Source organism: Marmota monax, unplaced genomic scaffold (assembly GCF_021218885.2).
Source record: "Marmota monax isolate L192 unplaced genomic scaffold, Marmota_monax_Labrador192_F-V1.1 WCK01_AAM20220418_F8-fsc00024, whole genome shotgun sequence".
Lineage (NCBI taxonomy): Eukaryota > Metazoa > Chordata > Mammalia > Rodentia > Sciuridae > Marmota > Marmota monax.
In genome coordinates this window covers 10,722,535-10,749,613 of record NW_026695224.1, presented here as the reverse complement: position 1 = coordinate 10,749,613, position 27,079 = coordinate 10,722,535, and the positions used below count along the sequence as shown (strand labels likewise).

The following is a 27,079-nucleotide window of genomic DNA, read 5'->3' as shown; positions in this document are numbered from 1 at the left end:
TAGTAAAGAGGAAAACGTGGCCCAGTTTGCTTCATGAGTCACTGGGTCACTGACGGTGATAACAGGGTCCCTGGGGTGGTGGCTCAGGGGGCCTGGGGTAGGGTTTCATAGAGGATTCTGAGTCTTACCAGACAGAAGACATCTCACATCCTTTTTTTTTTTTTTAATATGGTGCTGGGGATCGAACCCAGTGCCTCATGCATGCTAGGCAAGCGCTCCACTACCGAGTCACAACCCCAGCCCTCACATCCACTTTTAAACAGGCCCAGAGAGGTAAAGACGCTGGCCCAGCATCACACAGCTGGCAGAATAGACCCGGCCAGAGCCCAGCCCTCCTAAGCTGCATCCCCAGTACCCCTTCTCCCTCCTGCTAGTTGTCAAAGTTCCCGTCCCCTGCTCCAGGCAGGCTGGAGATGGGGCTTCCCAGGGCCCATACAGGGCGAGGCCTGTCCCTGTTCCACCCCGCTGGGGCCTGCCCCAGAGAAATCACCCTTATTTGATTCACAAGACTTTTGAGTTTTATTAATAAAATACAAAATGGCACAGACATTGGTAATGAGGGTTGAAAAGCAAAAGTATCAATCAACTCCTTCAAGATCCTTCCCAGAGTGTCTCTGTGCATGTCCTGCCGAGGGGACCTCGTCCAGCAGCCTTCTTACACGCGAGGGATGTCCCAACAAGAAGCCAGCGCAGAGTGCACCCTGCCCTGCCCTCTGACTCCTGTCAGGAGTCCCCACCTGAGGGGCGAGGCCCACCTAGGCCAGGCTCCTGACAGCCAGGGGGAAGGGCAGGTGGCCCAGCTGGGTTGACTTCCTCTGAGCAGCCACCTGGTGCAGCTCAGCCCTGCAGAGGCTCCTCAGTAGAGAGCAAAGGTCAGTCTTGGGGACAGCCAGAGGGAGGGGTGAGCTGCCACAGGGGCCCTAGAGGCCTAACTCTGTAGGTCCAGCCGAACAGCTCACCTCCAGGCCTGACAGGATCTCCAGCAGTCCAAAAGGGAACCCAGGACTTTGTGGTCACAATCACCCTCCCTCGCCCCTCTCCCCCAGGGCAGAGTCCCTTCCAGAGCTAAACACAGGACTCCTGAGGTCCTCACGGGAATTCCTGGCCCTGCCTGCAGCGGAGTCAGGTGAGGGACAGCACCCAGGGAGCTGGGCTCTCCAGGAGAGAGGGAGGCGGGAGGGAGCCTGGGAGTGTGCGCCACAGGGAGCCACCCTGCACACGCCCTCAGGTCACACCCAGAGAACGCTCTGGACTTTCCCTGGCACCTTCCACAGACTGCTTGGCCCCTCTTGGGCGGGTGGCGGCTGACATCCCCCCCAACATACACGGGTCCTCCAGTCAGCGCAGAGCCTGGACAAGGAGGGGCTTCCTCTGTTCCCACAGGTCCCCCAGGCCAGCCCCCACTTGGGGACCCACAGCACAGGACCTGAACTATCAAACGGCCCTTTGCAGGTCCCCCAGGAGTCAGGAGTGGCAGAGACCCTCTAAGTGCTCTGCGGACGAGGCTCAGGCAGCATTGAGGGGCCGGGGAGAGGGTCTCGCAGAAGTCTGGGAGTCAGCAGTACAGCCATGGCACGGACCCCCATCCCCCCTTCCTTTTGCTGGGTGGGCAGGTGGGTGGAGTGGACCCCAGCCACCAACTCAAAGTTCCTTCACTGCACAGAGGAGACCCAGGAGGAAAAACATCCATGCCACTAAATGACCTCAGCTCCCTCCCCACGGTGCCAGGGGCTTCTCCCAGAGCAGGTCTGGGAACACCACACGAGCCTCATGCAAGAAAGACATGGCCCCTGTTGCGGGGTGGGCTCTGTACAAGGGACAGGGAGAGATAGCACCGCAGCTGGCCGGGGTGACTGGCAAGTGCAGCAGGACCAAGAGACACAGAGGTCTGGGGAGGGGACCGAGGGCCTGGCCTGTCACTCATCTTGAGATGGGAGGAGGGCAGTCCTCACAGGGAGGGTCAGAGGGGGCTGGGCATTCAATAAATAATTGTTCACTGGGGGCTGGGACAGTGTCCAAGGGAACCTCTAACCAGCCAGCAGCAGAGGAGGGTTCTCGGGTTTGGGTGAGTTGGAGGCCGCTCCTTCTGTCCCTCGTAGGTTGACAGTGGTCAAGGGTGGCCTCCCGGGGCCACACCTGGGGGCGCCGAGCAGCTTGCACCAGGAGATCCCGCCTCCCAGGCTCCATCATCCCAGCTCAGGCCAGGCCCTGGGGTGAGGGTGGGAATGAGGATGGGGTCCCCAGGCAGCTGTCTGAATCAAACAACGGGACACAGGCAGGTGGCCAGCTCACACTGGCACCAGGACATAGGAGTTACTGCCACAGCTCCGGGGGACATAGCGAAGGCCTTCCACCATCTCTCCCGCCATCTTGCGGGGGCAGCCCTGGAGGCTTTGGTAGGCGAACATGGCCACCCCCAGGCAGAAGAGGAGGCCGAGGAAGGCCAGCAGCCCCACTGCCTGCCTTCGGGTGGCTTCCTGGGGGCCAGGGTCAGTATTGATAGGGCCAGACGTATTAGTCAACCTCTGGGTATGGGTGGGCTCCTTAGTTTTGGGGGCCCAGCTGCCTGAAGCCACTGGCTCCTGGCTAGGGGTCCCTCCGGAGGAGACAGGGACCACAGGAGCGTGGGTCATCTTTCCAGGCCCCGAGTCCTGGGACGCACCCCTGGGCGTTGAGACAGGACTCATCTCCTCAGGCCCTGGAGAGGTCTCTGGACTAGGGGTCTGTCCCCTGCCCGATGTGGGCTGGCCTTTAGACAGGGTGGTCTCCTCGAGGGCTGGGTATGACATGTCGGGGGTCTGGGTGGAGGGGGGCTCCGTGGAGAGGACCTGGGTGGAGTGGGTCTCAGAGTGGGCCTTTATGACCCGGAGGCCAGGCCCAGTTTGGCTCTGCTGGGCAACAGTGGTAGAGGCCACAGCTGTCTCCATCGGCTCAGTGCTCCTTGGCCCAGCGGGAGGCCTTTCCTCTGGAGCCTTTGACGTCGGGGTTGACCTGTACCCTGAGGAGTCCGTCGTCCCCACTGGCAGCTTTGGGGAAGTCCCCATGGACCTCTGGGCCTCCTGAGAAGAAGTCGTCACCTCCAAACTATTGCCTTCCCCTGTGGCTTCAGGCTCAGAGAATGCAGGATGGGACTGTCCCTCGGTGGTGGCTGGGGTGATCGTGGGCTCTGAGCCAATTTGCTTCTCAAACGTGCCGCCATTTTGAGTCTGAGCCGAGCGGTTTAGATGCTTCATTGCTTCTTGGACCCATTTCTCCTTTGGGTCGGCACAGAAATATTTGTGCCTTTTGGTCTCCAAGCTACAAGGGAGGAAGACAGGGACCCAGTGATGCCCAGAGACCAAGAGAGCCGGGGAGGTGGGAGTGGGGGCTGCCTGGGCCCAGCAGGCCAGCAGACTCCATCCTGGCTCCCCAGCCCGAGGGCCCCGGGATCACGCCCCTGGCCCACCAAACCTCACGGGGGCCTGGAGACAGAAATGCCCGGCAGCAGGAGCGGGGCTGACCCAGGCCCCAGAAAAATCCTGTTGGAAGACATTCTCTTTCTAAACCAGGGAAGTCCTAGGCAAAAGGGGCCAGGTTGGTGGCCCTACTTCTTATATTGTTTAAAAAAAAAATAAAAGGTAAAACTTAAAAAAAAAAAAGCAAAAAACAAAGTTATGTAAAAGGAGTACCCGGAGTAGGAAGTCAGGAAAAGCTGAAAATATCACCCACACTAATGATCCTGCCGTCACCCTGGAGGCAGGGGCTCTCCCTGATTGGGAGGGAATGTCACCGCTATTTTTTGAAGTCAGGTGTGTGATAAGGAAGCTCCGTGGTGGGGACTCTCACTCTGGAAAAGACCCCATGCCTCAAAGCCCTGTTGTTCCTCTCCCCCCATTTCATGGCCGCCACCACCCACCAGACCCCTCCCCCTCCTCATGTGTGCTCAGGCTGAAGGCCTTCTGGGAGCCCGTGGGGGTCCTGAGTGTCTTCCAGCTCTGCAGTTTCCTCTGAAGCTGGGTGCAGCTGGACCACCCACTGAGTCTAAAGCGTGGAGCAGCCTGGGGCTCTTGCTCCGTGCTGTGGTCTGTGTACTTCCTACCCGGCTGGCAACCCAGATGCCAGGATCATCCCCATTTTCCAGATGAGGAAACTGAGGCTCAGATGAGCCTGGCCCTGGTGTTCTGAGAAGCCAGAGAAGTCCAGGAAACCGGGGTGATCCTCACCATGATCCCCTCCCGCCAATTCCCCTTTACCTAGAAAACAGAAATAATAATTTGGGGGCATCTGGCAGAAGTGATCTTTGACCAGCGAGCAAAGAGGTCAGGCAGGAGCATGTGCCACACCTTGAGCTTCGAAGGAGCTGCATGGCCGAGGGCAGGAAGCTCTGAACTTCCTTGAGCAGAGCCTGGACAACAGATGGCTACTGGCCATTTCCTGTCCCTGGCCTGCGGTCTGGTTGAGGCTGCTTGAGGACCCAAAAGAGAGCCCTGTGGAAGGGTCTCAGAGCTGAGGAGCTAGGCAGTTACCCACAGGGGCACTGGGGTGGGGGCAGTAAGTGACCAGGATGGCCAGGGAGAGAACGGCTCAGCTTGGCCCCTTCCCAAGTCCCTCAGGGCCCTGTTTGTTTCCTCATCCACCAAATGGCCATAATGATCCTGGTGGGGTCCAGGCATCCTGCCAAGCCATGAATTACATCGTCTCTTTCATCTTCATCTTACCGAGGAGGAAGCCAAGGGTTGGGGTTAAGCAGTGTGACCAGGCCACCAGGCCAGTCACAGGCAAGGGCAGGACTTGCGCCCAGTCTGTCGGGGCCTAGTGTGCCCTGTCGGGATGCCACGCGTTCCTTCCCTCAAGACCCAGCAGGGTTGGGGGCTGTGGACTACACGCTGCAGCCCAGGAGCAATGAGCCCTGGGTGGCTGCCGCAGCCCTGCCCCTTGGCCACCCTGGGCCATTCAGGAAGCCACTCCCCACCTTGGTCAGGTGGCCCAGATATTAAGGTCAGTGAGGTGGCCTGCAGCCCGGGAACAAGGGGAGCATTTGCCAAGGCCTTTGGTGGGAGCCCAGGGTGAGGTGCGCAGGTGCGCATGGGGACCACGTGGGGGCCCGGGACCCACGTGGGAGGGTTGTGAGGGGAGTACCTACACGACAGCACGCCTGCCGCAGGACTCCGGGTTCTTCCAATAGCCGATGAGTAAATTCACAGGGATTGGTCGGGTCATCGTGCTGCACGTGATGTTGCATTTCGTCACACCGTGGTGCTGTCCTGTGTCAACAAGACCTGGGTCAGCAGGACTACTCATGGCCTCTGGCTGCCCATCCCCAGGCCAGCCCGCCTCTGCCACACCGCCTAAGCCAGAAACCCGTCCCAGCGCTGGCTTTTGAGGCACTGGACTCAGCCCCGGCCTCTTGATGTCACTAGGCCTGAGTTTTATGCCACATAGGGACAACTGTAGCACCCACCTGCTAAGGCTGTGGTAAGGGCTAGGGGAAGTAAATTCTTGTTTACAAAGCTCTTTTTATCTAGCCAGGCGAGGTGGTGCATGCCTGTAATCCCAGCAGCTGGAAGGCTGAGGCAGGAGGATCACAAGTTCAAAGCCAGCCTCAGCAAAAGAGAGCTGCTAAGCAACTCAGTGAGACCCTAAATAATATGCAAAATAGGGCTGGGGACCTGGCTCAGGGGTTGAGTGCCCCTGAGTTCAATCCCTGGTATTAACACCCCCTCCCTCAAAAAAAAAAAAAAAACCCAAAATAAAAACTTGCTATGTGCCAGATAAAAAGAACTTTGTAATTTTTTTGAGAGGAGGGTTGAACTCAGGGGCACTGGACCACTGAGCCACATCCCCAGCCCTATCTTGTATTTTATTTAGAGACAGGGTCTCGTCTTACTGGGTCGCCTGGTGCCTCGCCCTTGCTGAGGCTGACTTTGAACTCGGATCCTCCTCCTCAGCCTCCTGAGCTGCTGGGATTACAGGTGTGCATCACCGTGTCCACTAGATAACATAGTTTATAAACATGCAGGTAACAGGTGCCTTCTAAGAAGGTGGGGTCTGCAGAAGAGGTGCCCCTTTGTTTGCAGAATGAGTTTTAGAGAAGAAAAGAGGCATCCGGAGTCCCAGGAGCAAGAGGAGGAAGGGGGAGGGAAGGAGCTGGAAGGGCAGGCATGGCAGGGGTGCAGATGGGGCGGGCAGGGGTGCAGATGGTGGGTGGCAAGAGGAACCAGAGTGGAACCCCAGGAGCGGTGGGGTAACTAAACCCAGTCGTCTGATAGAAACACTGAAGTTGTCTGCACTGCATTCTGCCTTTCCCATTCTTCTAAAATCTCCAGCAGAATTTTGTCTGTTTGGTAGAAGCTCAGGGAAAATGGGTGTCAAAATGGGGAAGAGCTTGAGTCTCAGATCTGGGTCAAGGTTATGTCCAGCAGCAGCAAAGACCCCGGAGAGTTTTGCAAACTTCTAGAACCTTCCAGGGCAGTGGAGTGGAGAGACAGGCCTGATCCCTCCGTTCCACCAAAACACGGCCTGCTCACACACTTACACACGGTGGACGTGCGCATGCACACACCACACACACACACACACACACACATACACACATTCACTCTTCCTAGAATCTGCTGCCTCCTCGCCCCGTCACTCCCCTTAGCCTTGGCCCAGGCCACCTGTGGGAGGGTGGGCAGAGCCTGCAGCTCTGGGCTGGGTCACCAAAGGGCAGCACTTCCAGGAACAGCCCCTTCCTAGGACGGACAGGAGGGGCTGCTCTACTCTGCAAGGAGACAGGATGTGAAAGTGACCGTGTGGAGTTGTCATCCTCCTTTTTCCCCAGTGGGACCTCAGAATGACTCAGCAGCAGCCTCTTAGGGTCTCTTGAGGGGAGCAGGCAGTAGCCCCTGAACTGGTGTGGCAGGTGTCGTCCTGGGGAAGCCCCAGAAAAACCATGTCCCTGAGTGACATAAGATAAGCAGGGCCGCAGGTGGGAGGGGAGCCCCCACATCCAGGACGGGGAAGCCACGGAGGCCTCCATCTAGGAAAAGCCACACAGACACTCTGCCCCAAAGCCCCCGCCCTCCTCCACGGGCCGGCAGGACATTCGGTCCCACCAGGATGGCTGAGTTACTAACCTGGGGGAGGCCTTTCACTTCCGGGGGCTGAAGTTTCTACAAATAGAGACAATGCCACCAGTCACCCAGCCAGCCCCCTACTAACTGTCCACTGAGTATCAGGACAGCAGGGAGCTTGTCTGTCTTGGTGTCACAGTTTTTTGCAGCATCAAGCCCAAGGTGGGAACTCAATATTAATATTCACAGAATGAACTAATGTCTCCATCTACCTATCCCTCTTTATGCTCCCACCTACTATCCACTCATCCCTCCCTCACCCACCCACCCACCCATCTCTCCACCCAACCCTCTATCTATCCACCCACCCTCTATCTTCCCCCTCCTGTCAATCTCCTGCTCAGCCCCACCCACCTATCTACCTGCCACTCATTCCCCATTCATCCAACTGCCCGCCCCCCACTCACCCACCTACCACCTGTCCATGCTCAGCTTCCCTTCATCTCACCCTCCCACCTGCTTTCTGCGGTCCATCCTCCTCCCCAGCCATTCACCCATCCTTCCTCCATCCCTCCATCCTCCCTCCCCCATCCGGAGGCAGCCGACACTTGCTCCAATTTTTTGAGGATATACAAATTTTTTTAGGTCCTGTTCTCCTGAACCCTGGTAGGCTCTTTCCCCACAGGTGCTGGGACTGAAGACAGCACCTCAGTTCCAATAAATGGGACTGACACCAAATCACCATATGTACCCAGTTAACCACAAAGTTTGGTTCCTTCGCCTCCCTAGACCCTGTGCTGGGTGCTAGGAGGCACGGGGTGGGGGTGGGGTAAACAAGGCCAGCCTCGCCCTCAGAAGGCTGCTAGGCTGATGGACAGGCGAACACACACAAGAAAACAAAAACAGCTGGGTTTGTGTGTGTGTGTTGTTGTTGTTGAGCACCTACAGGTGTCAGACCCTATATGCAGCACATACACATTTGCACTCATTAATTCCTAACATCCCTGCAAAGGGATATTCTATTCCTGTTTTCCAGATGCAGAAGCTGAGAACCAGAGGTTAGACCACTTGCCCAAGGCCACACAGCTGCTCAGTAGGGAGCTGATTTTCTACTCAGCCCCCAGACATCCCAGTATTCTAGGTTGCCATGGGCGCCTGGTAGAAACACCATGTTCCAGAACATACCACAGACATACTGGGGTTGACAGGAAGGAGAGACCACTTCCAACTGCAGGAGATCATGGAGGCTCCCTGGAAGAAGCCCTCCAGGCCTGCAAAGAGGCCTCCGAGGCGGCACGGTGTGGGTCCCTGGGCAGGGTGCTGAAGACAGGGCATGGGCCCTGGCTCAGCTGTGTGGCCTCTGTGGGTCTCTCAGAGCCTCAGTTTCCTTCTCTGTAAAACGGACGTGATAACCACAGCTTCACAGGCAAGGTGTGAGCATGAGCAATTTTTTTAAGGTCTGAAGCATTCTGCCATTAGAGCAGGGTCTCTCAACAGTGACCCTACTGATATTTGGGAGCAGATGATCCTTTGTTGAGGAGGACTATCCCGTGAGCTTAGGATGTCACAGCACCCCTGGTCTCTGCCCACTAAACCTCAGTAGCACCCTGAATCACAAACACTGGGACCTTTGGAACAACCAAAAGTGTCTCCAAGTTGGGCACAGCTGTGCACACCCAGAGACTTAGGAGGCAGAGGCAGGAGGATCACAGGTTTGAGGCTACCCTCAGCAACTTAGTGAGACCCTGTCTCAAAATAGAAAATAAAAACATAAAAAGGTCAAGGATGTGACTCAGCAATAGAGCTCCTCTGGGTTCAATCTCCAGTAGCAAAAAGAAAAAAAAAAGTCTCCAGAAATTGCCAAATGTCCCCCCATCTTGGATGCAAAACCATGATGAAGGACCACTGCCCTGGCCCACTGCCCCTATGGCTCTTCTCTCCTCTATTTTTTTTTTACCTTTTAACTTTTTTTTTTAACCTTTTAATTTACATATTGTCTGTCCAGTTACATTCCAGCACACTGGGGCTGGGACTTTTGACCCTGTCATTCACTGATGTGGTCCCAGCATCTAGAACTGTGCTCGTCACCTAACCCGCAACCAATCCACATTTGTGCAATAAAGGGTAGAAATGCCAAAGGAAGTGCTTCGTACGTGGCATAGAAAAACCTGAACCAGCAGAGAACTAGAGGAATTTTTATTTAAGTTTGACAGGGACCTGGATCTGACACTCTGAATTTACCCTCCCCTGCCTACCCCCTCTACCCCCAACCGCTAAGCAGGGGGGCAGGACTATAGCTGCTTAAAACAGATTTTTTTCCTCTTTCTTGTCGGGACTTGAGTGGGAGTGAATGCGTCAGTGCTTGGTGAGAAAAATCCTCTGCTCCGACTTGCATCTGCAGGTTTGTTATATAAAGCGCAGAAGCTCCCCTCCTGACAGCCCTGCAAACCCACATTTGGGAACTGACGCAGCTGCCCTGCAACAGCCAGGCAGCAACCATGAATCCTGAGTCCCCTCCTGGGGGACCTCCAGGGTGGGCTGGGTTGAATGCTCAGTTTTATAGGAGAGGCTCAGAAAGGCGGAAAGGATGCCCAGCAATGTCAGTGACCAAGATCAGGGCAGGAATGGGCTGGTCTTTAAGCCTCAGGAGCCCCTGGGGTTCTCTTTCTATCCTAGCATAGAATTACCTACATCAGTTGAGTAAAAGTAATCCTCCTCCCTCTGCAAAATAGCCTCATAGATACTGCAGCCTCGTTACCAAGGAGGCAATAGCTATTTTTAAAGGTGCAGTGGATAAGACCAGAGAAGACAAGACCCTACTCAGGGACACACAGCAAAGTGATAGCCAAGGAACTTCTTCCTGACTCCTCACCTTCCAGTGCTCAATGTCCTCAAACACCTCAGGCTTCCAGGCCCAGCTCAGATAGCAGGAAGCCAGCAGCTGTAGGCTGCCACCACCCCACCTACCTGCCCACGCACCCGCCTGTCCCCTGTCCCACTGTGGGGTTTGCTCCACGGAGATATTCTGGACCCAGGCCACAGGTTCTCACTCTCGCATTCTCTCTCATTCTTCCTAAGGCAGAGTCTCACCTTCTCTGAGCATTAACCTGCCAGAAGGCTGGGGAGCCAACCTGGGGACAGGTGGCCCAGAGAGGTGGTGAGCGCAGAGCTCCTGCATCAAGTCCCATAGGTCTTGGCCTCTCCAGTCCCCCTTGGTGCATCCTCAGGCCAGTTTTCAAACCTCTCTGGGCCTCTGTCTTACCCACATCAGGTAGGAGGGCTACACTTGGTCCTACCAGGTCCTGGGCTCCAGAAAGCAAGGGACTGGAGGTGACAGCATAATCCAAGCTGTGCTTGGAGGAGGAGGCCATCTGGAGGGGGTGGACCCTGCTACAGACCCCTAGAGCCACCAGCCTATCCGTGAGCAGCAGTGACCTTGGCCTTCACTGCCCTGGTTCCCTTACTCCTGGGCCCTTGACATTGGGGCAGGAGCCAGCCCTACCTGCACCCTGGTCTGGGACCAGACTGCAGGTGACACTTTAAACCTAAGTGGGAAAACCCAGGCCACTGTCAGCCAGGGCCCCCCACCTGCACCACAGGGGCCCCCTCGGGCTTCTCCTGGCCCCCACCCTCCTGGCATAGCCACACCTGGAACCCTTGTGCCACCCGCACCCCTGTAGGTCGCGATGTTGCTCACAGGGCCAGGCAGGGACAGTCGCTGGAGGGTGGAAATCTGTCCCCAAGGAGGAACAGCCCTGCATCCCGGCCAGGGAGGTGCCCAGCCCCCTCCCGCGCATCCCCTGGGCCTCTCCAGGCAGCGGCCAGGGGTCCTGGGGTCAAGTCCTGGCACCAAACAGGGGCTGGCTCCCCCGCCCGCTGGCGAGGCCAGGCCCCACTCACCGGCCACTAGGATGGTCAGATGGCAGAGTGTGGCCAGGCTCAGCAGCCAGGCGAGAGGCGTCGGAGCCATGGCGGAGGCTGGCGAGGATCTGGGCCCGGCCAGGGCAGGCGGCTGCGTCCCCGCGTTGGAGGAGCTCAGGGCTGTCCCTCCGCCGCTGGAGCTCTGCCGCTTTTTATAATGGGGCTCGGCTGCCTCCGCCCCCAGCCCCCGCAGGCGGCGGTGGGAGGGGAGAGGAAGGAGCCGGGGCTGGATTCCTCCGAGGTTGCCAGGGAACAGGCGGCCAGGGGCGGCGGCAGGGTCCTGGCTGCTGCTGTCCTCCTGTCCTCCTGTCCGCCTGTCCTCCTGTCCTGGCACCGAGCGACTGGACCCGGCCTGCGGGGCTCAAAGGGCGTGTCTCCTCCCCTGCGCACAGGCCACCTCCCCTGGGAGGTAGCACAGGTCCTGGTCCTCCTTCCTAACTGGACAGTCAGTGAAAGGATCGCAGGACAGGCGAATAGAGAGTCACGCAGCCCACCTGGGTGTCCCCTGCTCCCTTTTGGCCTGGGAGGTATCCCTCCCACACGGTGATGGGCCCCCAACCTCCAAACCCAAGCCCCAAACTCTGAGCTCTGGGAACCTCGCTCATCAGTCGTCTCCTGAGCTCAGCACAGGGTCAGGCAAACAGTAGGTGCTCCATGCCGTGTTTGCTGAATGAATGACCCAGTCCCACTTCAAAAGGCCAGATGAGGAGGCTGAGGTCCAGAGAGGGGGCAGAAACATCCAGGTCTACAAAACATCAGGGTGGAGAACCCACCCCCCACCCCTGGCTGCCAGGAGAAGAGGGGGCGTGAGGTGCAGGGGCAGCCTGGCCCAGAGAAAAGGACTCTGGCCTCCCTGCCTCCTGCTCCTCAGCCTCCTTTCTTGCTTTGAATCCACGCCCATCTCCTGCTCTGTCCCCTGCCAGTCTGTGGAAATGCACTGCCAACCCTGCCCGGTGACTCCTTAACTCTGGAGAGGTCCTGGAGAGGTCCTGCCTTCTTTGGGACTTCTTGTCTTGGTCTTGGAGTAAGTCTGGTTAGTCCCCTGGGGGCTGGACTTACTGGCTCTGGACTTGTAGGTGTCCTCTCCATGAAACTGGCAGGACCAGCAGGCCGGGGATTGAGGCCCACCTCAGCGCAGCCTTCCCTGGAGGCAGGGCAGCAGGAGCCTGGCCCAGCCTCAGGCCGCAGGGGATTGTGTGGGGCTGGTTCTCTCTGGGCAGACAGCCAGAGGGAAAACCAGTTTGTCTAGGAGCCAGTGTCCCGGGCTGGTACAGGTTGCGCTGAGCAGAGTGACCACGGCTCGCTCCATGGCCAGGGAGTCTCGCTGTGTCTTCAGTCACCTCCACCCAGGCACAGATGGACACTCTGGGGTGTGAGGCCGAGAGGCTGGACACTCCTTAATTGGGGGAGCCCCCTTGGTAGAGGTCAAATGTCCACTGGGGCCCAGAGAACCTGCCCCAGGCCTTGCAGATAAGAGATCCAGGAACTTCACCTTCGCACCTTCCAACTCCTCCTTTTACAGCTGGAGAAACTGGTCCCAGGGAAGGTGATAAAAACGGAGATGCTCTGCCATGTGAGAGCAGGAAGGGTGAGGAGGGGGAGGAATGGGGGAAGGAGGAGAAAGCAGAAGGAGAAGGCTGTGAGGAAGGTGGAAGGAAGTGAGGGAGGAAAGAGAAGGGGAGGCATCCTGGGAAGCCCCGACCTCATAAAGGACAGGAATAGAGGCCCTTGTTCCTCTGGCCCCAGAGTAGGCCCCAGGCTGGGGTGGGGTGGGGTAGCCCAGTGATACAGCACTTGCAGGTCCTGCAGGGCCCTTGGTTTGATCCCCAGCACTGGGGAGACAGGAGTGGTCAGAGAGCGAGGGCTTTGGGATTAGCTGCTGGGGCGCGGGGCGCTATTTCTGTGTGATGTCTGCAGCATCCTGCCCTATTCAGACAAATCACATGGACTCTAAGCCAGCCACTTTTTTGGGGGTGGGTACTGGGGATTGAACTCAGGGGCACTCGACTACTGAGCCCCATCCCCAGCCCTATTCTGTATTTTATTTAGAGACAGGGTCTCACTGAGTTGCTGAGCATCTCGCCGTTGCTGAGGCTGACTTTGAACTCCAAATCCTTCAGTCTCAGCCTCCCCAGCCGCTGGGATGACAGATGTGTGCCACCTCACTGGGCTGCCAGGCACTATTTTAAGAGCTTTCCCCGAGACTGGGGTGTTGCTCAGTGGTACAGCGCTTGCCTAGCATGCATGAGGCCTAGGTCTGAGGCGCAGCACCAGAATAACTGTGTTTATGTGATCATCCCAACAAACCCAAAGTATAAGCAAAAACATGGCTCTCAGAGTCTGTTTTGTGGAAGGGAAACTGAGGCATGTGCTGAAGGTAAGACACTTCCCAAAGATCATCAGTAGCAAGTGGAGGAGTCTGGGTTTGCCTCAGCTGGCTGGTTCCGGGGTTTGGGCTTAAGACCCCGAGGCTGCCCTCCCTGCCTCCGGCTCCACTGTGAGGGCCAAGTGGGTTTAGATCCCTTAGGTGCCAAGACACAAAACTGCAGGAGCGGTTAGTGTTTGCTGTTAGTGTGGGGAACTGTCATGGGATGGGGACCCAGAGATAAAAACGCTGAAGTCCTTGTCCCCAAGGGCTCAGCCCAGTGGGAGGAAGAAGGCCTCGGGAGCACTAAAGCCGTGGGGCTGGGGCAGGGGAACAAGAAAGGAGGGAGAGAGAGAGAGAGAGAGAGAGAGAGAGAGAGAGAGAGAGAGAGGACGTTTCAATCCAAAACTGAGCAGAGGTTAAGCTTTATCCAATCAACATCTGGTTTGGAAAATTTCAAACGATGCACAGGAAGGAATGGTACAAAGAACTTTTGTATTTCCACCATTGAGGCTCAATGGTGACGTTCTTCCATATCTGCTTCATCTTTATTTATTTATTTTATTTTTTTGGCTAAATTATTGCAGAGTGGATGGGATGACTGCTCCACACTGAGCCCCTAAATATATCAGCTCGCATCTCCTAGAACAAAAGCACAGCATGATGCTATTATTCCGCCTCACATTAACAATGACTTGTGGATGTCATCTTACACCCAGTTCAAATTCCAATTTCTCCAGTTACTACTAGAATGGTTTTAGAGGTTTTTTTTTCCCTTTTCTTTTTGGATTGGTGATTGAATCCGAGGGTACTTTACCAATGAGCTATATTCCCAGTTTTATTTACTCTATTTATTTTTAAATTTTAAGACCAGGTTTTGCTAAGTTGCTAAGGCCGGCCTTGAATTTTTAATCCTCCTGTCCCAGCCTCCTCAAGTTGCTAGGATTACAGATAGGTGCCACCATGAGGGCTGGAAAGTATATTTTATACCTTCTTCTCCTTCCCTCCTTCATCTTCTCTTCCTCCCTTCCGTCCTTCCCTTCTTGCTTTTATTTTTTGAATGAGGATCCAGTTGAGATTCATGTGTTACATATGATTATTTCTTTTTAGATCACCTGCACGTTTTTATGATCTTTTTATTGTTATTGTTATTGTTGTTCTTTTGGTACTGGGGATTGAATCCAGGGGCGCTCAACAACTGAGCCGCATCCCAGCCCTTTTTATATTTTGAGACAGGGTCTCACTAAATTCCTTAGGGCCTCCCTAAAGATCCTTTAGGATCGTTTGAACTTGCGATCCTCCTGCCTCAGCCTCCAGAGCCACTGGGATTATAGGTGTTGACCTTTTGAAGAGTTAAGACCACTTTTCTAAAAAATGTTCTCATTCTTAATTCATCTCGGTATTTCCCGTGAGTCATCTAATGTGTTCCTTTATCCTATGCATTTCCTGTAAACTAGAAGTTAGATCTGCAGGCTGATCAGGCACCGGAGACGTGGTCTCGCCAACAATCTATCCGGAGTAATGCGGCGCACTCCGCGTGGTGCCCCCAGGGGGCGCCCGCGAGCAGGTGGCGCCGCTGTTCTGGGGCTCCCCGAGGTTGAGGGGTGGCTGGGGCCGGGTGCGGGAGGAGGATTCCTCTGCGAGTTGCAAGCGAGCTGGGGCCTGGAGTGCGGTGCGCACAGAGGCAGGATCTTGACAGAGAGAAAATCCTAACCGAGGTGGACCCATTGGGGGCCCGGGAGTAATCGGACGCCACTGGCTCCCAGAAGGGAGTTGTGGGGGGCCCGCGGCTGCCCCAGACTGCGGAGGGTCTTGGAGCTGAGAGAAAGGGGGCTGGGAAGGCTTCCAGCTGAGGGTAACCAGGGTAACAACTGGGCAGGTGGACGTCCCCAGGCTGCCGCAGGGGGCTTCTTCTGGAGGGGCCAGGGGTGTTGGGGGTGGATTTGTCCCTGCGCACACACATCGCCAGGCTGCAGGTGGTTGGGACCCCATCTGAGTGCCCCAGAGTGTTGGTGCTGTGACTGTGACACAGGAGGGGGATCCCCAGCTCCGAAGCAGACTGTGGAAAGGAGGGTGGGGAGCCCCGGGTCCTGCAGGGACCCCTGCAGGGCCCAAGGAGAAAGAAGGCTGGGGCCCCGCCCACCATCTCCAGGGGCTGAGAAGAGCGCATCCAAACCATCCTAACCATTGTAAGTGTGCCCTTTGGTGGCAGCGAGTGGCTTCACACTGTTGCACTACTACCTCCACATGTCACCTTCAGACGTTTTTCACCTTTACAAACTGAGACTCTAACGTACTAAACACCGACTCCCACGCTCACCTCCCCCCTACTCACCTCTGTCCCAGGTTGCCACCGTTCTACCTCCTGCCTCTGGGATCTTGACTACTCTAAGAACCCCCTTCAAAAGAAACAACGCGTGTCATTTTGTGACTGGCTTATTTCACTTAATGTAATGTCCTCCAGGTTCATCCAGATGTCACATGTATCAGACTTCTCTCCTTTGGGGGTCGAGTGGTATTCCATGGGATGGATACATCCTGTGTTTATTGGCTCATGTGCTGATGGACACTTGGCTATTTACACTTTTGGACTATTACCAAGGGTGCTGCAAATGAACTGAATGTTCACATATCTCTTTGACACTCTGCTCTCTTTTTCTTTCTTCTTTTCTTTTCTTTTCTTTTTTTTTGTAGACCTACCCAGAAGTGCAATTGCTGGATCATATAATTCTATTTAATTTTTTTAAAGAACTGCAGCTGCAACATTTTCTATTTCCCACCACCAGTATGAAAGAGTGCCAATTTCTCAACACCTTCCCCAACACTTGTTCCTGTCTGGGTCTTTCATTTGTTTTTGCCGTGCTGGGGTTCGCCTAGGACCTCAGGCATGATAGGCAAGTCCTTGACCACTGAGCTACATCCCCAGCCCTTTGTGATTTTGAAAGGCTGGTCTCAAACTTTGCAACCCTTCTGCCTCAGCCTCCACAGTAGCTTTTTTGTTGGTTGGTTTGATAGTAGCCATCCTGATGGGTGTGCTGTGGTATGTCATTGTGGTTTGATTTGTATTTCCCAATGATTGGTGGCATTGAGCATCTTTCATGTATTTGTTTGTTTTGGTCCTGGGGATTGAACTCAGGGGCAGTCGACCACTGAGCCCCATTCCCAGCCCTATTTTGTATTTAGAGACAGGGTCTCACTGAGTTGCTGAGTATCTTCTTTGGAGAAAGGTCCATTCAAGTCCCCCACTTTGTTACTGGGCTCTCCTTGCCTTCCTGTCTCATTGGATTCTGACTGTCACATGAACTGACATAGACTTTTCTGTCCCTTGTTGATGAGACAGACTGAGGCTCAGAGGGACACAGCACCTTGCTCCAGCTGCCCAGCCAGGGAGAGTTCCTATATTTGTCAGAATCCACAATGTGTGCCTTTCCAGATGCTTCTTTCTGGCAAGTGCTCTAGGTGTCTGGGGCTGCTGCCCTGGAAATTGCATTGTGAGAGGCAGATATGGGGACAAAGGACACTTGTGGCCAGACATCCACAGAACTGCTGCTTATGCTTGGGAAATAATGAAGGCATCCAAGGGCAGAAGGCCTTCTTTGTTGTCTCAGCAGAGTGGATGAGCTGTATCCAGAGCTCCAGGGAAGGGCCAGGACCATGGACAGCTGAGGACCCCCAAGGAGTCCAGCACCCAGTGAGCCCCGGACCCGTTTCCTCCTCCTCCTGGACACACAGCTGGCCGTTTCCCAGCATCCCTTGCGGTCAGGAAGGCTAAGGCTGGGTGGTTGAATGACTGTGCTGCTTCAGTCTCTCGACTTGGGGACTAAATAAATGGCCTCTTCAAATCCTCCTAACAGCGGGTCCCAGTGTGGGCTGGGGGGTAGGGCTCTGGGGAAATGTCTGGGCCTCCTTGTTGGCCCCTGAGTGGCTGCCCCTCAGCCCTGTATCCCCTCTCTGGGGACCTTGACAAGTCCTCTCATATCTCAGTGTCAAGGCTTCCCAGTGGGAGAGAGGGGGACTCCGTGCACCATCTTGCGGGAACAGAAAACACCAAAAGCCACAGCAAACACTATTTAAGAGGATTTATTTTCCAGAAAGTCTGAGCAGCAGAGGGGGTGGGCAGCAAGGAAGGAGACCCCAGGGCAGGTGAGGGCTCTGCTCACAGGCAGCAGGCAGGTGAGCAGGGCCTGTGGCAGGCGGATAACGGGGGCTCCCGGAAGGACAGAGGCCCCGAGAGACGCAGCAACGCAGCTGGCAATCCGTCCCTCCCTACACACTGACCCTGAGCCCTTCACAGCCCCCTGAGGCGGCTCTTCTCCTCCTCCCTCCTCAGGTGAGGCCTAGAGTGGGGCACCCATCTCCTCAGGGGTCACACAGTTCCAATCACCCACTGAGTTCCTCAGAAAGGACTCCCACCACCTGTGACACTGCTGTCCCCAGGGAGGCACAGGTAAGTCCCGAGTCCCAGTTCTTAGCCTGACCCCAACCACCTGCAGACGGACTCCTTCACGTCACTGTAAACCCCCCCACAGCTGCCCCACCATGCCAGCCGCCTCGCAGGCCAGGACCTTGTCCCCTCCCACCCAATTCCTGAAATCCCCCTATTCTTTCATTTCCTCTTAAGTAGTTACATTCTTTTCACATATAAATAACTGGAGCTTATAATACCAAGTCAGGCAGTCGTTGAGGTTATCAGCTATTTAGGGAAGGAGGCGGGAGGTGGCGTGGGGTGGAGCTCGGGCCTGAGTGCTGGATGTCAGAGGGCCACCAAGTCTGAGGGAAGAAAAAGAGCAAGAAGCCCAAGCCGCACCGGGCAGGCACCTCAGCGGCAGAGCGCTTGCCTAGTTCAATCCCCAGAGCCAAAAAGAGAAAAAAGAAATTAAAATCAAAACTAAGACTTTTTTTTTAAAAAAAAAAAGACCCAGTAGATAGCAAAAATTTGGCACGGGGGGGATGAATTTGGGCAAATTTGGGAATTCACAATTGACACAGCTGTCCCCTTTCTAGTGACCTGAGTCTGTGTTGAAGGATTACATCCTTTTGGTGAAAGATGGGGGGACATTATTGTTGATTCAGCCCAGGGCCCCTTGCTACTCTTGGATTCAGGCCCAGGGCCTGGAGACCAGCAGACAGAGTAACACAGATGGGGACCGTGGCCTAACCAGGAGGGCCGGACAGCAGGCAGCCCCAGATCCCGAGCAGACTGAGGTTGAGTCTGTTGGGGACCAGGAAAGTCACAGAATGAAACCCCATCGTGGCCTGCCGAGGCAAGCAAGGCCTCAGAGGGACTTGCCCAGGGGTACAAATGACGGGCTGGGACGGGAGGCGGGAGGCTGCAGCTCAGTGTGCAGGAGGGGAGGGGACAAGGCCGGAGGGGACCAGCAGACCTGGAGGCTGGGAGCAGGTCCAGGAGCTCGGAAGCCAGGAGGAGCCAGGGCAGAGACTGCCCCAGGGGAGGAGAGGTGGCCAGGAGGCCTGGCTGAGGGGACAGCTGTCGGGACGGAGCTCGGGGAATGCGGAGTCGCTGGCACAGGCTTCTGTTTGGCAGCTGCCATGATGGCGGAGAGGGAGGGCTCGCCGAGCCTTCGGAAAGCCAAGGCCGTGGTCATCCGGGACCTTCTCACTCTTGTAACTTCTGAATAATCCTTTTCACCCAGGGCAGTTTGGGGTTGGCACAGATCTCCCGGTCCCTGATGGTTTGCAAGCTGGAGGGAGGAGATGCCAGGGAGACGGTGGCAGCATTAGCATCCAGCACACACCCCAGGACCTTAGCATTTATGGCCCACCTACTGTATGCAAACCTCATTTCTCAAGCAGAAGAAGAGAAGGGAGCAGGAAGGGCTTTCGGGATCCTCCGCCCCTCGGTCCCCAGCCTCGACTGCCTGGTCAGGCCATGCTCCACCCCCCAGAGCCCCAGAGGGTTGGGTGGTGGACTTTGGAGCCAGCCTCTCTGAGTTCAGCTCTAACCTGGCCACTTGTTAGCAAGTCGCTTAACTTCTCTGAGCCTCAGTTTCCACAGGTGTAAGATGGGGATGATAATCATAGTGTAAAGTTGATGAAAATTTGATGAGTTAATGCAAACTCAAGTACTCAAAAAATTACACACTGAAGTGCTGCAGCACATAGTAGGTGCTATATAGTTACACCAGGAGCTGGCATGATTTTTTTACACTGATTTTCTTTGTTTTGGGCAAGGGGCGGGGTACCAGGGATTGAACTCAGGGGCACTCGGCCACTAGGCCACATCCCCAGCCCTATTTTGTATTTTAATTAGAGACAGGGTCTCCCTGAGTTGCTAGTGCCTCATTGTTCACTGAGGCTGTGTCTTTGAATTCATGATCCTCCTGTCTCAACCTCCCGAGCCACTGGGGGATTACATTTGTGAATCATGGTGCCCGGCTACACGGATTTTCTTAATTCTCACAATAACCCATTGAGGTCCTATTATTCGACCCATTTTACAGAAACTGAAGAAACTGAGGTCACTGGACATAGTGGCACATGCCTAAAATCCCAGTGACTTGGGAGGCTGAGGCAGGAAGATCACAGGTTTGAGGCCAGCCTTAGCTCCTTAGCAAGGCCCTAAGAAACTTAGTGAGACCCTGCCTCAAAATAAAAAAATTTAAAAGGCTGGGGACGTGGCTCAGTGGTTAAGCACCCTTGGGTTCAATCCTCTGTACCATAAAAAAAAAGAAAAGAAAGGAACAAAAAACTGAGGTCTACGGAGGTAAAGCAAGTGGCTGCACCACGATCGTGAAGCTGGGACTCCCCTGGCCCTCTGAGAGGCCGGAGGCTCGGGGAGGAGAGGTGGGCTCTGGCCCAGGTCACACAGTAAGCTGCGACTTCGGCTCTTGCCTCCCCACTGCAGCAAACACGCGGCCCTGGCCCTGGAGCAGGTATCCGCAGGGGTGGGCTCACGGCTGGCTAGTGGTGGGAGCCATGCCCCTGCCCAGGATTCCCTTCCTGCCTCTCAAGACCCTGTTCTCCGGGCCCAGGAGCTCTTGGTCCCCTCACCCCCTGGCCTGCCCCGCTGCACAGACAACTGAATGGAGAAAGACTAAAGAAGGCAACAATGCCCACCCGGGCCCCATGGGCGGCCTGCCCAGCCACTGTGGTCCGTGAGCAAGACCCGGCTCCTCCCTGAGCCTCCATCTCCCCATTTGTCAAGCCAATTCTCTCTAGAGCCCCAGCTGGCTCAGAACCCAAGGATCACATGTGTGCCGTCTTTTACTGAGCACCTACTACATGCCGGGCAATGAGCTTTACACCTCCCACAGGCTGTCACTGTGCCCTGTGATGCTCAAGGGGCCACTTAGCTCCTTGGTGCCATCTCCTCACCCACGGAAAGGGAGGGAGTGCCCGTGGCACCGGGTGGGTTCCAGGATACATGAGTCCATATGGGTTCGATGGACACAGGTTATTCCTTCCCCTGTACTGACAGGCAACCAAGGCTCGGAAGGGGAATGTGAAACCCTGGGACGGCTTCCTGCTCCGGCCTTCATTGTCCCCACCTGCGACCCCTCTGAGAGCTGGAGTCAGCAGTGGGGAGGAGAAAGATGAGTGGGGGCTGGTGATGGAGCCCCAAGGGGGTCCTGAGCCCCCAGCCCAGCTCGACCGCATGTGAGACGTGGAGGCCACAGACCTGGGGAGCGGGAAGCGGTCAGGGGGGCTACCACTAAAACAGGTGGGGGCCCAGGGAAAGGCAGCCAAGAGCAGAGACCAGGACTCTCAGGAGAAAGGCAGCACAAGGCCCCTGGGGTCCTAGCACACTGGAGCTGGGCCTTCCCTCTCCGAGCCTGCCTCTCCATCCGGAAAATGGGAGCAGTGGAAGCTTCTGGAATGAACGCTGTGAGGACAGAGGGAGTTGACATGGGCCAGCTCAGGAAGGCCGGGCACCGGAAGCTCTTAACAAGTGCTAGCTCTTAATGTTGTTGTTCTGATCAAAATGGGCGTCCTCAAATAGCTCCCAGGGGACTGGGGAGGACCGGGATGTTTCTGATGGGAGTGGCTCCAAGCCGTCAGGCCACCTGTGCCCAGGACTGTTCCCTAGAGCTATCAGCCGGTAGCCGCCTACTGCCCACGCTGCCGTGCCCATGCCCAGGCGGCACCCTGTGCATCCTCAGACCCTGGCATGCATAGCACAATGTCCTATAATATCTGTTGAACGATCACATTATTTTTGTTTTTGGAACACGCCAACCTGGGGTGAGCCGTCTCTTCCAGCCAACTCTTCCAACTGGCATCCAGAGGCCCGGCTGCATTCCTGCAGCCCCGAGTCCGCCCCCCCCCACTTACATCTGGGCCACCCGGGCTATCCCCTGTGGCCCGGCTCCCTACTCACACGACACCGGGCCTGCGGCAGGAGTCTGAGGTCCAGTAGAAACTCTTCACTAGACGCTGGGGCAGCGGGAGGCGGATGTAGTCCCGGCAGCAGATGCTGTCTTCCACGTTGGCGCCATAGGGACCTGGGAGAGGGACGCCCAGGGGTGAGCAAGGTGGAGCACAGAGAGGTCACCCTGGGCCCCAGCCCCCGGCCCAGGCCCCTCCAGGGAAGAGATTCTGCGCTCACGTGGAAGGATGGTGTCCAGGAGATTCTAGGCCTTCAAAAACCCTAGCCTCTGAGGAGCCATGAGGGCCCCGGACTACACTCTGGAGTGGGTAGCTCAGGGGATGGGATGAGAGCTTCCCGGTGGGTCTCAGCCACTCTGAGCCAGAAGGATCCTGGGACTTGCTACTCAGGGTGAGGCCTGGGAGCTCCTCGGGATGCTCTCCCCGCCCCGGACCAGCAACCCCACATGCACTCAGCCTAGCATCTGGGGAGTCCACTCCCACTTGTCTATTCGAGTCCCCACACTGTGCCCTGGCAAGGCGAGGGTCCAGAGAGGGGGACTCACTTATCTGAGGTCACATGCGACCGTGGCAGAGTTAGAGGCAAGGCTCACATGGGGGACAGTCACACAGCCCGGGCTTCAGTCCCACTCTGCTCTGAGTTGCCAGGTCCCCATTGAACATCCCTGAGGCCCAAGTCCCTCCTCTGACCAAGGGAGTGGTAATGGTCCCCACTTCATGGGCCTTCTGTGCTGGGGAAGCTCTGAGGACACTCAACACTGTGAGCAGTGACCTGGTGGCTGTCTGACTCTACCTGACCCAGAGCAGGGAGCCCATGTGTGGTGAAGGAAGCCTGGACCCCCATATTGAGGGCAGGTGCCAGAGAAACTGGGGTGTGGGAACAGGACCCACTTTCCAAGCTCTCCCTGCTCTGCCTTTCCTACTCAGGTCAGGCCCTCGGGGGCTCTGCATCCACACCCCAAGGGCCCTGTGTTCCAGAGACGGGGGATCCCTGGGTCTTGTCCACCACAACCCCCCAACCTAGCGGAGACAGCGCTAGATGCCAAGCCTTTAGATTACCCATTTAACAGCTGTGTAAACTGAGGCCCAGGAGAGCCCTGCGACCAACCCAAAGCCAGAGGACCAACAGCGGGCTGGGCTCTTCTGCCCTCAGCGCAGTGCCCTCTCCAGGAGCGGGGCCTGTGCTGGCCTCTGTGGGGAACCCTCCTGCTCCCCAGTCTCACCTGCATCCGTTGCCTGAAGAGCCACAGAGAGGAGGATGAGGGCCACCAGGAGGGGGGCCTGCAGGCTGGCCATGCTCTGTGCTGTGAGTGCCGGCTCAGGCGTCTGCAGTCACCAGGGGACAGGAGGACCTGGTATTTAAGCCATCCCTCCACCCACCAGGCTCAGACACCTCTTAGTCACCCGTGAGCCCAGAGCCTCTGACATTCAGATCTTGAAAGGAGAAGTCCTCACTTCCTCCCAAGGAGATTCTGTGGCGGGGAACCACTCAGGGGGGACCCCCACCCCGTCCAACTCCGGGCCTCCAGAGATTTACAAAATCCCCCTTGAGCCAGGCCTCCGGGCCCCTCCTTCCCGGGGTCTGCTTGCCGAGGGGCCTTGTCCCTGCAGGTCTGGGGGGCTGGTCTCCCAGGAGGGGGTGGGGAGGTGCTTCCATGACCTGTGTCCCTCAGCGGGTGATGTGACAAGCCCTCTCCCGGAGCTGAGGCCCGTCTCCGGCTTGACCCACGTCACCCACTTCTCTTGGAGGGGAGTGGCCCATGAGCCCCTGGGGTTGGTCTCTGCCCCTTCCTAGCCTTCTGGGGCTTCTCACTAAGTCCCCACCTGGGCCACCTAGAGCTTGTGGGCCACTCATGAGTCTTTAAGGAATTTCCACACCCCCACCTTGCTGGTTCTACTTCCTCAACCTCCCCCGATCTCTGTCCCCACTGCCCCTGCCCCACTGAGGTCACCTCCACCTCAGTCTTGGACACCGTCCCCTCCATCCCTTCCCCACACGGCAGCTGCCACAGTGCGTGACCCAGACGCAGCTTGACACCTCTCTCCCTGCTTCAAACCCTGCTGTGCTCCCCGTGGACTTGAGCAGGGCCAGGCCCCTGGCCGTGGTCACCCAGGCTCCTTTCCTGACCTGCCCCCGTGGCCTCCCGCCCTGCGGGTCACACCACACTCCTCACAGTTCCTCAAAGAGGTCTGCAGCCTGCCCCAGCGCGATTCCGCTTTCCACTCCTCCACCGCACAGACTCCAAATCATGCGTCAGGAGCGGATGAAGATGTCACCTCCTTGGTGAGCCACCCCCTCAGGGCATTCCACTGTCCCAGTGACCCCAGCCCACTGGGCCAGGTTCTATCTTTCTCGGGTTCCTCCGAAGCCAAACCCCAAGTGCTCTGAGGGCTGGTGTCCCCTTTCTTCCTGTCCCCAGTCCCCTCCAAGGACCAGGCTCAAGTGGAGCTCAGAAATTGAGACTCGGAGCAAGAGAGGACTTGTCCAAAATGAGCCAGCCTCACAGCGCCTGAGCCAGGCCTGCACCTCGACTCAGGATCCCGTGGGCCGGGGACCCATCCCCGACTTGCTCATTCCTTCATTTCACAAGTGGTCATTGAACCCTGGGTGGAGCAATGGCCCCCTAAAAAGAGCCACATCCTAAACCCTCGATCTGTGAATGTGTCACCTTACGTGCTGAAAAGGACTTTGCAGATATGGTTAAGCTGAAGACCTTAAAATAGGGAGATGTCCTGGGTCATTCAAGTGACCAGGTAATCCCAGGGTCATCTCAAGAGAGGGCAGTGGTCAGAGTCAGAAGAGGACACAGGGTGACAGGGCAGGGACCAAACGGTGTAGGACTGTGGAGCCAGGCAAGCAGGGACCTGGAGGAGCTGGAGAGGGTGAGGAACTGGAGGGTACCCAGAGCCACCAGGGAGCACGGCCCTGGCCACGCCTTGAGTAGTCCAATGCGACAGAGTTAAGACGTCAGCTTCCTGAGCCGCACCGTTATACACTCGTGTGGTTTGTGGTGATTTGTTAAAGCAGCGAGGAGGAACTAACACAAGCACCTACTATGTGCCCGGTGTGCTGCCAAGAGTTGGGGAAAGCAGAGTTCCCTGCCTATGTGGTGTTTGCCTCTGAGACAGACAACAGGCAAATAATACCAGGCAAGGGCATGTCCCTGTGATGAATGCCACAAAGACAACAGGAAAGGGGAGAACATGCAGACCAGGGGGAGCAGCTATGGGCAGCAGCTGTGGACAGGGAAGGCCTCAGGAGGGAGTGACGTTCCAGGTTCCAGCCAAGACCCAGAAAACAGGGTGGAGCCTTCCAGGGAGAAAACACAAGTGCAAAGGCCCTGTGGTGGTCGGGTCGGGGTGGGCGTGGGGGTAAGGGCTGGGGAGAGTGCTGGCCCAGCAGGGTGGCCAGAGGGGAGAGGCTGACAGGCAGGTCAGGCAGATGGCCCATGAACCTCCTGAAAGGACTCAACACAACGGGCACAGCTGTGCCTTGGGGGGCTCTTGGCCAAGGGCACTACACCAGCCTAGTCATAAAAGGACAATGTCTGATTCCATGGCGGTCAAGTCCCTAGAGTAGTCACATCCATAAATCCAGAAGGTGGGAGGGTGGTTGCCAGGGCCTGTGGCGGGAACATGGAGGGGCACTGGGAGTTAGTGTCTGATGGGACGGAGTCTCAGTTTTGCAAGATGCAAAGTTCTGGAGACAGATTGTGGTGATGGCTGCCAACTGTGAGAGCATACTTCATGTCACTGCGTTGCACAGTTGTGATGGTGAGCGTATGTTTTGTGTTTTTTACCAATAAAGTGTCCCTCCAAATCCAGACAAGCTGCTGGGACTAATGTTCAGTTAAAAAAAAAAAAAAAATATATATATATATATATATATATATATATATGCTCTCAGGACTAACTTCCAGTTTCAAAAAGGAATACAGGAAGTAGAAGAAGATAAATGACCCAATAAGGAAGCAATCAGACAGAGGGGCCTTCAGACCTCTGCAGGGCCACTTCCCAGGGCCAGCAAGAAGATAATGCCATTTAAAAAACAATGTTAAGTGGCCAGGACATTTAGTGTCAGTCTCTAGGGAGAAAGGGACATAGCAGCCAAATGCAGTATGTGGACCTGGGTTGAATTCTAGGGTTTTTTTGTTTTGTTTTTTGGTACCAGGGATTGAACCCAGGGGCGCTGAACCACTGAGCCACATGCCCAGCCTTTTTCGTATTTTATTTAGAGACAGGGTCTCACCAAGTGGCTCACAGCCTTGCTACGTTGCTGTGGCTTTGAACTTGAGATCCTCCTGCCTCAGCCTCCCGAGCCACTGGGATTATAGGTGTGCACCACCGCACCCGGCAGGACTTCTAGTTTTGAAAAACAGCTATAAGAGACCTTTAGAGAACATCTGGGGAAACCTGAATATAGACTGGGTGTGGGGTGACAGTAGGGTTTGTTGTTGATCTCCCTGGGTGCATGAAGACTTCGTGGGTTGCAGGAGAAAGGTCCCATTCTTAGGAGATAGGTCTTGAATGAAGTATCTGGAGATGAAGGTCATGATGTCCTTAATTTCAAAAAGTTCAGGGGAAAATGCGTGTGTGCAGTGTGTATGCAGATGGGGGTGTAGGGGTATACAAATATGCATGTGTATGCACTTGGTTTTGTCAAATGCACACACACAGAGATACACTGATATCTATGTAGCATGTGCGTGTGTGTGTGTGTGTAGAGGTATGTGTGTGCTTAGCTGTGTGCATAAGGGTGTGTGTTTCCCAGCGAGAGAAAGGTGAGACAAAGCAAAAATGGCAAAATGCACCAGGGTGACAAGGGTACAGCTCGGTGGCAAATGTCCTGGGGATGGTTGAACTACTTACAGTTCTTCCTGGACATTTCAGATATCGTGAAGAAACCTGCTATGCTGCCCAGGCTGCTGTCAAACTCCTGCTTCAGCCAAGAAATATTTGAAGCGGAGCCATCCTGTGAGCACAGAGCTGTCACTGGAGGATGGAGTGATAGCATTGGTGCTGGTTTTTCCTCTGAAGTTGGGGTTTTCTTACAGGGGCCCTGCCAGGGCTGAGGCCCTGCATGGGTGGGCTGAGGGACCTCCTGGAGAGCACCTGGGTCCCCAGGGACTCGGCCGGGCCCCAGGTCCCTCCGGGCTGTCAGCAGCGCCCCAGCCCCAGCCCCTTCCCTGTGGGCCTGTGGCCTCTGCTCCCCGGCACCCTTGGGCTCCCTAGGCTGAAGAAGGGGTGGGCGCCCAGACAGGCCCAGGGACGGGCTGGTCTTCTAAAATACAAGGGGAGCTGGTTCCTCTCGGGCTGCAGGCGGGGAACCACTGGGGCACAGCTGGAGGCACTGATGACCGGGTGTTTTCTCTCCTCCTAGGAAGTGACACTGCCTCACCCCATGCTGCTGCGG

General features: G+C 56.1%; 2 protein-coding genes across 3 annotated transcripts; both read right to left on the bottom strand.

Moving 5' to 3' along the window:
* Positions 1-244: 244 nt before the first annotated feature.
* Cx3cl1 (C-X3-C motif chemokine ligand 1) lies at positions 245-11,380 on the bottom strand. Of its 2 annotated transcripts, XM_046435148.2 has the most exons (4): positions 10,935-11,380; positions 7,098-7,133; positions 5,123-5,243; positions 245-3,297 (listed from the first exon to the last, which is right to left on the bottom strand). In XM_046435148.2, exons 1-4 carry the CDS (start codon positions 11,002-11,004, stop codon positions 2,289-2,291), a joined length of 1,236 nt encoding a protein of 411 aa, XP_046291104.1. In that variant the 5' UTR covers positions 11,005-11,380; the 3' UTR covers positions 245-2,288. The 2 variants fall into 2 exon arrangements, with proteins under 2 accessions (XP_046291104.1, XP_046291105.1); XM_046435149.2 differs by lacking the exon at positions 7,098-7,133 and having other exon boundaries at positions 251-3,297; positions 10,935-11,318.
* A 6,004-nt stretch (positions 11,381-17,384) lies between these two features.
* Ccl22 (C-C motif chemokine ligand 22) lies at positions 17,385-23,036 on the bottom strand. The gene is made up of 3 exons (XM_046434912.2): positions 22,890-23,036; positions 21,659-21,782; positions 17,385-19,022 (listed from the first exon to the last, which is right to left on the bottom strand). The coding sequence occupies exons 1-3, from the start codon at positions 22,960-22,962 to the stop codon at positions 18,938-18,940; spliced, it is 282 nt and encodes a 93-aa protein (XP_046290868.1). The 5' UTR covers positions 22,963-23,036; the 3' UTR covers positions 17,385-18,937.
* Between the last annotated feature and the right edge of the window lie 4,043 nt (positions 23,037-27,079).

What these genes read in the sequence shown, in the direction of transcription:
- Cx3cl1 (XM_046435148.2), bottom strand. Translation starts at nt 11,004, where the DNA reads ATGGCTCCGACGCCTCTCGCCTGGCTGCTGAGCCTGGCCACACTCTGC. An exon ending in AAGTGAAAGGCCTCCCCCAG is followed by an intron (nt 5,244 to 7,097) that starts GTTAGTAACTCA and finishes TTGTTGACACAG; the next exon opens with GACAGCACCACGGTGTGACG. An exon ending in TGCGGCAGGCGTGCTGTCGT is followed by an intron (nt 3,298 to 5,122) that starts GTAGGTACTCCC and finishes CCTCCCTTGTAG; the next exon opens with CTTGGAGACCAAAAGGCACA.
- Ccl22 (XM_046434912.2), bottom strand. Translation starts at nt 22,962, where the DNA reads ATGGCCAGCCTGCAGGCCCCCCTCCTGGTGGCCCTCATCCTCCTCTCT. An exon ending in TCTTCAGGCAACGGATGCAG is followed by an intron (nt 21,783 to 22,889) that starts GTGAGACTGGGG and finishes TCCCTCTCCCAG; the next exon opens with GTCCCTATGGCGCCAACGTG. An exon ending in TGCCGCAGGCCCGGTGTCGT is followed by an intron (nt 19,023 to 21,658) that starts GTGAGTAGGGAG and finishes TCCTCCCTCCAG; the next exon opens with CTTGCAAACCATCAGGGACC.